Source organism: Larimichthys crocea, chromosome X, assembly GCF_000972845.2.
Source record: "Larimichthys crocea isolate SSNF chromosome X, L_crocea_2.0, whole genome shotgun sequence".
NCBI classification, from domain to species: domain Eukaryota; kingdom Metazoa; phylum Chordata; class Actinopteri; family Sciaenidae; genus Larimichthys; species Larimichthys crocea.
In genome coordinates this window covers 11,449,403-11,459,779 of record NC_040020.1, presented here as the reverse complement: position 1 = coordinate 11,459,779, position 10,377 = coordinate 11,449,403, and the positions used below count along the sequence as shown (strand labels likewise).

Below are 10,377 nucleotides of genomic sequence, written 5' to 3'. Positions count from 1 at the left end.
CTCTGCTGAGGATAAAATGGAAAATTATCAAAATGTTGTAGGAGTGAGGTATACCCATACCTGTTTTGCACACACACACAAACACACACTCACACACACTGAGAGCAAGCATAGTTAATACCCAATAGTTGGTCAACGCTGCCATCTGCTGGAATTTTCTGGAACACCATCCAACCGGCTTAATTCACTTTTAGCTGTTTCAGTTTCAGCATCCTAGTATTGAGCCTATTGGCTCAGTGTCACATTGCCCTTCTTTCTGGGACACCTGAATACAGCAGAGTCATTGCGAATGTTTTAACGGGTAAGACCTGTGCTTTAGTCGCTAGTCGAACATACTGTGAAACATACCCTCCTCTTCCACTATGGACCTTTCATTATGTTTATCTTTTAAGCAGCTGTGACATCTGTCATGTCCAAATCTAATATTCATACTCAGTGCACTCTTGTAACTGATTCAGTACATTTCTCTCTCCCCTTCTGTCTCTCTCAATTTGTATTTACCATTGTGTGGTATAAGAACAACATTCTACAAAATGACATTATATTGAAGCAGAATTATATTCAAGAATCTTGCCCAGAAAGACTACAAAATAAAATTTGTAGTATTAATAGATAAAATGAGTCAGCAAACAAAAAGAGACATCGCATTTACTTTAGTTTTGTAGGTGCACCCCTCCTCCCATCTTTAACATAACCACAGGAGATGATATGTTGGCTGTTGGCCATGTGTAAATAGAAAATGTCAAGCTGGTGCATCCTTGTGGCTTAGTGGTCTAAAGCACACACTAAGTAAACACTCTATCTCAGGCTCATTTCTGTCATCCCCCACTCTCTCTTCCACTGTTTCCTGTAAATCTTTACAGTCAGCTATCAAATAAAAGCAAAAGGGTAATGGGCATATCTATGTCCCTGTAGTTTGATCTGTGCTGCTGTGCTGAAGACTCAACACATAACCCCTTATGTTATAAGAACATTAGTAGTCATACTTGAGTCATACTTTAGCTTCAAGACGCAGTGTAAATTATGTTGACAGTGTTTGTGGATAAATTTAGTATGAACACTTTGCATTGGCAGTGAACAGTTTTCAAACACAATCAAGACGAATGTTTCCTTGTTATTTCTTCTTTTCATCTTCCTGCACATTGAAGTCTATTGTGTAGCATTTCACAAGCAGGTTTTGCTGCTTGTGGCCTTTAACAGGAAATGACACTGGTTTAAGAAAAACAGCACATGCACTATGTGGTATAGTGTGCTTCATTTTCACACACAGGTTCAACTACTGCTGTAGAGCCTTTTGTTTTTCACGGTTGGTTAGTGTAGGAGCACTGAAACATACACCGCACATAGGCAAGTTGTTGACAATTTGTCTTGACATAACTTTTGATCTGTGCTCAACACATACTCTGAAAGGTATGGTGAGTTGATATTTCAATACCTCTGAATTTCACAGATGATTTGATCTAGATTTATTATCAGAACCTGTTTGTTTGTTACATGTAACATTTATTACTGCTAACATGCAGTACTAGTCTGACTAACCAAACTGCAGCAATGAGTCTCTCCAAACTCTGTATGCAGTCGTGAATAGTAACCACAGGCTAAAGTGTACTGTCTGACACTGGTACTGGAACTAATCTGAAGAAGCCTCGAAGCAGTGTCTTTAGTATTCATCAGTAACAGTATGGTATGTGCAGGTAGTGTCGAGAACAGTGAATATAAATTAGAAGCGAGCTGGTGTCACCAGCATGTGAGTTGAGTCTAGTTCAGTATCCAGGGTTCCCAGTACCGCATGTCTCAGCAGCGAATGCTGCGTATCGCACCAATGTCTGTCTAGGCGGCAGTGAGGTGTGCCTGCTCATTAAATATTAAAGTTCTGTCTGTCAAGTTTCAGCGTGTTTTGATTTGACCTGACAATCATCATAAAGAAAGCTACACTTTGTCACTGTGGTACAATCTGCATCTAATTCATTGCCTTTTGACTCACTAGACATGTTTTTCAAATAAAATCTAAACTAAATAAACTGTGGTCCTACTTGCTTAGACAATGATAGACACTACTAATTAGGACTGAAATAAGAATGGAGTACTGTTGTTTGGCTCTGACTAAAGTGGTTTACTCATCTATTGTGTAACTGCCTGCAGTTGATCAGTGTAATCATAGATGGACCTTAAGTGATAGTTGCAGCTTAAGGTTGGTTAGTGTGGACACACATGAACGTGTCATATGTCTGGTAAAAAGAAACCTAATTTCCTTTGAAGGGTAACAGCCAGCTAAAATCAAAAGCCACTATCTTAAGCAATGTGTGAATTCATATGAAGTATACACACACTGCAAGCATACACAAGATTAGAACATGTCCAAATGTGTGTGGGTGTGTATGTGCCTGTGTGTGTGTGTGCGTGTGTGTGTATGTGTGTGTGTTGGTGGTCTGTGACAAGGCAGAGTTCATATTTCAACACTTCTGACTTTGAAAAGACGCAAGATTTGAATTAGAAGTGATTATGCCATGTTTTATTATCACTGTTAATGTCAAATGTGTTTCATTTCTGTTTTTTGTGTTTATAATTTCAGAACCTGTCTGTCTGATTGCAGTGATGAAGGGTAACATGCAGATTTTAACTACAATGTGTGCGCTTCTTTGTTGGATGCAGCCTATAAGCTCCAAGAAGGTCAGTGGCACAGTTTAAACTATGTGAAAAACTGAATAAATTCTTTAAACTTGACAAATGTTAACACACAGTGTTAACTGTCTATATGCTTTGAACATGTTGCTCACACATGGTGCTGTGTTGAAAACATTGTTTTGCTTCATTTTTTATTCAGGTTCTTAATTTAGAGATTAGACACAAGCCTTGCTAAATCTTACTTGACTCAGTAAGCTCAGGTTCAGGAGAGTTCCAGCGAATAAATAAATATTTTCTTTGGGGAGACAGGAAGAAAAAGTTTACATTATTTAATATGCCAGAGTACTGTCTTGCTTAATCCACTAATTCTGGCATCAGACAGCTTTTGAATCGACAGTGTCATCCTGCTCCAATGGGTCGTTTCAAAAGAATTACTCAGAATTACATTTTTAAACTTTGGAGCAGTTTCTTCTTGGGATTTTTTTACTTTGAGTGTAAGTATGGTATGTACAGATAGTGTTGAGGGCTGGTGTCACTGTGAGCTGGTGTCACTGGTTTGCAGTAGTACTGAATACCTAAGTAGAAAATGCATCGGCCATCATTAAGAAAGCTACACTTTGTCACTGTGGTACAAACTGCATCTAATTCACTGCCTTTCTTCTTATCTTTGTCTTCCCCTCTAGATCAGTGACATCTTCGGTCCACAACAAGACGCTTACCAGGTCATCCCATTGAGCATGGTTGAAGATGCTGTTGATGACATGTACTTTGGCTGCAATGAAAAAATGGCGAAAACAGTCAAAGACAATTACTTTAAAAAAGAAGTGACATCTGAAATATTTGGAAAAGCCTGGAAACAGGCAAAAGGTTGTGCAACCCGCAGCCTAGAAAGAAAAAGAAAAGAGGATGTGGCTTTAACTAAGGATCACATGCAGGCAATCTGTCTTTATACATCTGACTATGAAAAATTTTACAAGAAGTTTAATGAAGCAGTCCGGACCAATAGAAAAATCTATGGCACCTGCTTTCCATTCCACTCCTTACATTTCTGGCTGACATCGGCTATTCAAATCCTCAATTACAATAAAAAGTGCATCACTACTTACCGAAGAACAAATGTTACATTTGACAGCAACGACAAAATGATTCGGTTTGGTTTTTTTGCATCCAGCTCTTACAGCACTGACCTGAAAAAGTTTGGTAACAAGACCTGCTTTAAAATTAAGACCTGTTTTGGTGCTTTCCTGAAAGACTATCCATATCTTGGAAGTAAAGAGCAAGAGGTGCTCATCCCTCCCTATGAGAAGTTCAAAATCACTAAAGCGAAGAAGAGATTTGTAGAAGGCTTGACTGACTGCGAGATCATCTACAATCTCGAGAGTGCAGGAGTTGAAAGCAATCTAGACTGCCGTGCTGCAAAGTAACAAAGCAACCAGTGGTTCTTCTTCAAGTGGTGGACCAAAGTGAAAACAAAGCTTAGAGTTTAGTCTTGCTCAGTAAACTAATGTATGTTAATGTAATGCTTCTATATATATTCAAACACTCTCCTCTATCCCTAAATTCATGCTTGGAGGTTCTTTAATTATTTCAGGCTTAAGTTTTTATATTTATACAACATATTCTACATTTGCAATAGCAACAGGAAAAGTTTGTGAATGGAGAAATTAAGGTAATTCTCTCTGCTGGGTCTAGTTTATTGCTCTGGACATGATATTAATTATTTCACAGATCAATTCCAGTCGATTACTCAGTCTTACTCACATGAGCTGTCTGCTAGGCTAACACTACATTATGTATCTGAAACAGAGATAGTGTATGGTGTCATCATGGGTTTGATTGAATAAGCTTCGCTGCATCTCTCTCTCACACACATATGTAGCTCAGACTTCTGATATAAGGGAATATATGAAACATTCAGAAAAGAGTAAATCTTATTCAAAGTACTTTTGTGCTAGACTTTTTGCCTTCCTCCTTGAACAATTTCTTTTCTTGCTATGTGGTTAGCACGGTGTATTCATGTGATTGCATGCTGCACCAGCACATGCTTTTAGATGCAATGTGGCTTCTCACAGGAAATTGGGTTTTATTTTGTTTCACAAAGGATGAGCTGTAGTGGGTGATAAATGCACTTAAACACTGTTTATGTACCTCACAAAATAGTTTTACTCGCTATTTTATGATGCTTTACTAACTTGTCAGTTGTAAAAGTTTGACTTATATTCAACTCCATTGTTTACTCATCATTATATGATGATTCAGAAAGCACAACCTCACCTCGCCCCCCCTGTCTGAGTGTTGTCTAGCACACACTCCCTCCTCCGTCTCCCTCCCCTTCGCTTCTCTTTAGTGGACAGCATGGCCTCAGTGAGTGGCAATATGAATCGGGAGCAAATAAAAGAAAGAAAAAGTCAAAACAAGAGAAGGCTCATGCTTCACTTGAAGGTGGGTATGTTGTTGAAATAAAAAAGAAAAACTTTGTGGCATAAACACCCCCAGCTGACAGCCCAGTAATCATGAAACAGAAGAGAGGATAATTCTGTCTAGATGTGTTCTGGAGATAAAATTTTCCAGCGGCCCTGATGTCTTGTTAACTGCATATACACCTCTGTTAAAAAAGGAGTGTTTAATTGACCAGTTGATGGTCTTATGTTGGCTCAGGTTTATCAGTCTATGCTATCAATAGAAGTTTTGAGCTATTTTTATGGAGTCGTATAAGAATAGATAAGATAAGATAAGACTGACATTTGAAATCCAGTAAATCTAATAATGTACAGTTCAGTATTGATTGTTGATTTAGTCATAATAATTTGCACTCTACACCAGTACACCAAACAACTACAATAACTACACAACAACAACTACATAACTTTAATCAAAGTGACATGATGTTTAATGTAGCTGGTTGGACATTTCTAAACCAAACCCTCCCAATGCTAAATAATCCAACAGTTCTTTCTCTCTGTAGACTTTAAAGGTGATACTAAGAGAACTTACAAAACCACAATTTTAAAAAAAATCTCCATCCTAGTGCAGATATCAGTCATGTCTGCTGTGATGAATCCTTGCTACCTGCACCTGTGTGCCTGTACTCTGAGCTCTGATGACTGGGAATTTTGGCCTTTGTTTTGCATTGAAAACTTGTGTAGAACTTGTGTTAATTATCCTTAACATTTACATATATTACCATATGTATCACCTGTATCAATAAACAGTAAGAGCTGGGAGCTTCAATTGTAATTCTGCCTATGGTCATTTAATATGCTGCTGCTTTGTTACAATGGCTAAATTGTTGATGGATTTGCATATAAAATAAAAGTCTATAATGTTTACTGAATCATTTTGAGCAGTTGGTCGATGATTGACTGAAGGTGGATACATTTCCTTGAGAAGCCACAGAATACTCAAGCAAAACCACACATCTTGGCTACATGCATGTGTGGCAGTTTCACAATGTGTCACCTTATTCTAGGCACAGTGGATAATATGTGAACATTACAGACATTGGTTTATTTTCATAATTGCTACACTATTGATTTTGAGTTCTCTGCACATTTGATTTTTTGCTTATTCAAAGGGCCAAGATGAGGAAGGAGGTCTTGAAGTTGAAGAGCTGACAAAACTCAAACTACTGCATATAAAAATATAAAATAATCTGCCTAAAATTACTAACCTTTAAAAGGGCAATTGACACAGCAGAGATGGTTGACCAAATATCAAAATTTCTATCTAAACAAACTGTATAATGAGTTATATAAGGTTTATGATGTATGCTCAACTTCATACAATAGTCAAGAGAAGTATATTTATTATTATTACAGCTGAACTTATGATGTATGATAACCTTAAAGAGACTTTAATATATCACTGGCTGACTCCTATAACACTTTGTGCAACACCTAATGTGTGAAAATCATGCGAACTAATAAAGAAAGAACGTCATTGGTGTGGTTTAGAGAATGAGTGTTAGAAAGGTGATGATGTTCTGTGGAATAGTGTGGGCATTTACCGGACAAGTACTTTTAGGTATATTCTTTATTTCTCTTTTATGTACACCAGTCCTACACTAGTCAAAATATATGTAAAATATAGTAAAGCTTTGGACCTGGAAACCTTTCACCAGACAACTCCCCCCCCAGACAGTTCATCAGACAGTTCGTAAGACAGTCCAAAAAGGTAAAGATCCAGTTAGTGTGAAAGGGGCTATGCCCAAGGGATAACATTTCTCTTTGCATAATACCACCAACCACACCTGTAGTATGGAAGAGATCAGACATGAGTAGTAAAGTAGTTTCTAAACTGTCCTAACATATCATATAAAATATGTTAAAAGTCCGACTTATGTATGACGCGTGTGTGTGGTTTAAACACCTCCGGACTTATGCTATGTCCCAAGTAATAAAAAAACTCACAATAAAAGGTATTGTTTTGTTATATTGTGCCTGTTCAACTATTTCTTTGGATGCTAAAAATTTGGATTAACAAATGAATGTTCAGGTGACTTTAAATCTACCATTTCTCTTCACCATTTTTTAACACTTACAAGTAACTATTTAATATTGTACTTTAGATTACCATCAGTCACACTGCCAAGAGTGTCAAAGTGAGTAAACAAATACCAAGCTATGACTGGCTTATAAAGAAGAATATTGTCATGTAGGAAATATGAGAAAAAAAAAATACTGACTTGTTCGGGTTCTGTGACTGCAAAGGAGGGAGAAAGGAAAAATGTGACTTTTCACGTAAATAAGTCCTGCACTGCTGATTTTATATGTTGAGCTGTCCCTGAATCATCATCATCATCCATAAAGTGCACGAAACATGTTTAAGTTGCAGCCTGAAATTGTCATTTTTTTTACAATTTTATTTATAGATTTATTTCCTCATTTATTTATTTTAAGATTCATTTCATAGACATGATAGTTTTTTATGTGTGCTTATTTCATATTGACGTAAAGAGCCGATGGCTGATCTTACTTGTGGTTTGGTGGTTTTGTTACTTGGTTTCAGTTCTCAGGCTGTCCATTTAGTTCTGACAAAACAGTTCCATAACTAATAGGATAATAATAAGATAAAAAATTCCAACTCAGGGGGATGCATGCAACCTTATATGGATGCACAGCACACAAGCATGCATGTTTAACTTGCATATAATTGCGTATAATACCTTTATGCAGTCAGCCCACATACTTCGGACGTGCAAAATGTGCATGTATGTGGGAGGACTTGTGGCATGTCCTGCCACAGATTCAACGTATATATGTAGCTGTAGTTGACTTGAGTCCTGAACACAAGCTCAGGACTTGTCTGATCACAACCTCTGACTTTGACAATTTTTTTACATCCTGAAAATTGGTGAGTTGAGTTTTCAAACCAGCTCTTGTGTGTCACATATGTTTTAATGTCTTGTTTTTTTTATTTATCTTTGTTACAAGTACACAATGTGATGCAGTTCACCGTTGTTGAATGTGATTCAGGTTTACAGTTTGCCTGACTGCAGTGATGAAGGGAAACGTGATGATCTTTGCTTCACTGTATTTACTCCTCTGCTGGATGATGCCTGTAGACTCCATGGCGGTGAGTGGAGGATGTGACATTCCCAAAGTTTTACAAATGTTATCGGTAAATGAATGTTTACACCATTACTTTGAGTTGTTCACGGATACTTTTGCTTTGCTTTACTTTCCATATATGCAGAAAAATACATATATGTGCTTAATTTAGAGACCAAGTGCATAAGCATGAATAAAATCTTGCTTAAGATACTAGGATACACTGATGTCTCAATTTTAATATTAACTTCTAATACTGGTGAATCCGTTTCCTCTATAATGGAATTAAACAAGTTGGGAACAGTACCTGCATTTTCCATATAGCATTTGTTGCATGGGTACACCTATTGTTCTGTTAATATTCTATATTGTAATTAAGATATGCATATGTGATTGTTGCTGAAATGGCATTGTATTACTTCAAGCATTATAACTTCAGTGTTGCCATAATTCACAGAGTTTTGAACGTTTGGGCCTGTTCAGTGAAATGTGTGACAGTTAGTGTCTGCATCACAACTCAAATGGGATATACGTTTTTAAGTGCAGTTTTAATATTTAATGACCTCCTTCTTTCTCTCTCTGTTTCCCTTTTAGATCCGCTTCAACTTCACTTTCCGAGATCCAAGTCAGAGCATCCCATTGAGCATGGTTGAAGATGCTGTTGATGACATGTACTTTGGCTGCAATGAAAAAATGGCGAAAATTGTCATAGACAATTACTTTGAAAAAGAATTGACATCTGAAATATTCGGAAAAGCCTGGAAACAGGCAAAAGATTGTACAAACCGCAGCCTAGAAAGAAAAAGAAAAGAGGATGTTGCTTTAACTAAGGATCACATGCAGGCAATCTGTCTTTATACATCTGACTATGAAAAATTTTACAAGAAGTTTAATGAAGCAGTCCGGACCAATAGAACAGACTATGGCACCTCCTTTCCATTTCAATCCTTACATTTCTGGCTGACATCGGCTATTCAAATCCTCAATAACAATAAAAAGTGCACCACTACTTACAGAAGAACAAATGATATATTTAACAGCAACGACAAAATTATTCGGTTTGGGTTTTTTGCATCCAGCTCTTACAGCACTGACCTTAAACAGTTTGGTAACAAGACCTGCTTTAAAATTAAGACCTGTTTTGGTGCTTTCCTGAAAGACTATCCACATCTCGGAAGTAAAGAGCAAGAGGTGCTCATCCCTCCCTATGAGAAGTTCAAAATAACTAAAGCGACGAATAGATTTGTAGAAGGTTTGACTGACTGCGAGATCATCTACAATCTCGAGAGTGCAGGAGTTGAAAGCAATCTAGACTGCCGTGCTGCAAAGTAACAAAGCAACCAGTGGTTCTTCTTCAAGTGGTGGACCAAAGTGAAAACAAAGCTTAGAGTTTAGTCTTGCTCAGTAAACTAATGTATGTTAATGTAATGATTCTATATATATTCAAACACTCTCCTCTATCCCTAAATTCATGCTTGGAGGTTCTTTAAATATTGCAGGCTTAAGTTTTTATACTTATACAACATATTCTACTGTAGCTACAGCAACAACAACATTTTATTTCTGAAATGTATTTGTGATGTGTTAGCATTTAGCAAAATGTATATGTGCAACAAATATTTTGTGTGGAAATTTCATGAATTCATGAAATAAATTCTTAAACAAGCCATTCTTTTTCGTTCAATTTTCATCTGTGAATAGCAATAAAGAGTCCACTAACAAGTTTATAGAGGTGAATATCATTTACTGTCTAATGGGTATATAATAATAAATAGTGACATTTTGTAATATTGGGACACATGCTGCCTTTACTTAGAGTCAGATACACTATGTCCAGAGTATCCATGTGTCCCAGTTTGTCTAAGATGACTGAAATTTTTATCCAAATACAGAGGCAACATTTGCAATAACAACAGGAAAAGTTTGTGAATGGAGAAATTAAGGTAATTCTCTCTGCTGGGTTTAGTTTATTGCTCTGGGCATGATATTAATTATTTCACAGATCAATTCCAGTCAATTACTCAGTCTTACTCACATGAGCTGTCTGCTAGGCTAACATTACATTATGTGTCTGAAACAAATTGGGTTTTATTTTGTTTCACAAAGGATGAGCTGTAGTGGGTGATAAATGCACTTAAACACTGTTTATGTACCTCACAAAATAGTTTTACTCACTATTTTATGATGCTTTACTAACTTGTCA

General features: G+C 36.9%; 2 protein-coding genes across 2 annotated transcripts; both read left to right on the top strand.

Annotated features, from left to right (window-relative positions):
* Positions 1-1,269: 1,269 nt before the first annotated feature.
* Positions 1,270-4,069, top strand: LOC109138234 (ecto-ADP-ribosyltransferase 5). The gene is made up of 3 exons (XM_027282342.1): positions 1,270-1,410; positions 2,573-2,670; positions 3,309-4,069. The coding sequence occupies exons 2-3, from the start codon at positions 2,596-2,598 to the stop codon at positions 4,047-4,049; spliced, it is 816 nt and encodes a 271-aa protein (XP_027138143.1). The 5' UTR covers positions 1,270-1,410; positions 2,573-2,595; the 3' UTR covers positions 4,050-4,069.
* Positions 4,070-7,495: 3,426 nt separating this feature from the next.
* Positions 7,496-9,834, top strand: LOC113746485 (erythroblast NAD(P)(+)--arginine ADP-ribosyltransferase-like). The gene is made up of 3 exons (XM_027282343.1): positions 7,496-7,977; positions 8,100-8,199; positions 8,769-9,834. Exons 2-3 carry the CDS (start codon positions 8,125-8,127, stop codon positions 9,504-9,506), a joined length of 813 nt encoding a protein of 270 aa, XP_027138144.1. The 5' UTR covers positions 7,496-7,977; positions 8,100-8,124; the 3' UTR covers positions 9,507-9,834.
* Positions 9,835-10,377: the final 543 nt, after the last annotated feature.

Excerpts from the sequence above, each read along its gene's own strand:
- LOC113746485 (XM_027282343.1), top strand. The coding sequence starts at position 8,125 with ATGAAGGGAAACGTGATGATCTTTGCTTCACTGTATTTACTCCTCTGC. Across the intron at positions 8,200-8,768 it reads TGCCTGTAGACTCCATGGCG|ATCCGCTTCAACTTCACTTT; the intron begins GTGAGTGGAGGA and ends TTTCCCTTTTAG.
- LOC109138234 (XM_027282342.1), top strand. The coding sequence starts at position 2,596 with ATGAAGGGTAACATGCAGATTTTAACTACAATGTGTGCGCTTCTTTGT. Across the intron at positions 2,671-3,308 it reads AGCCTATAAGCTCCAAGAAG|ATCAGTGACATCTTCGGTCC; the intron begins GTCAGTGGCACA and ends CTTCCCCTCTAG.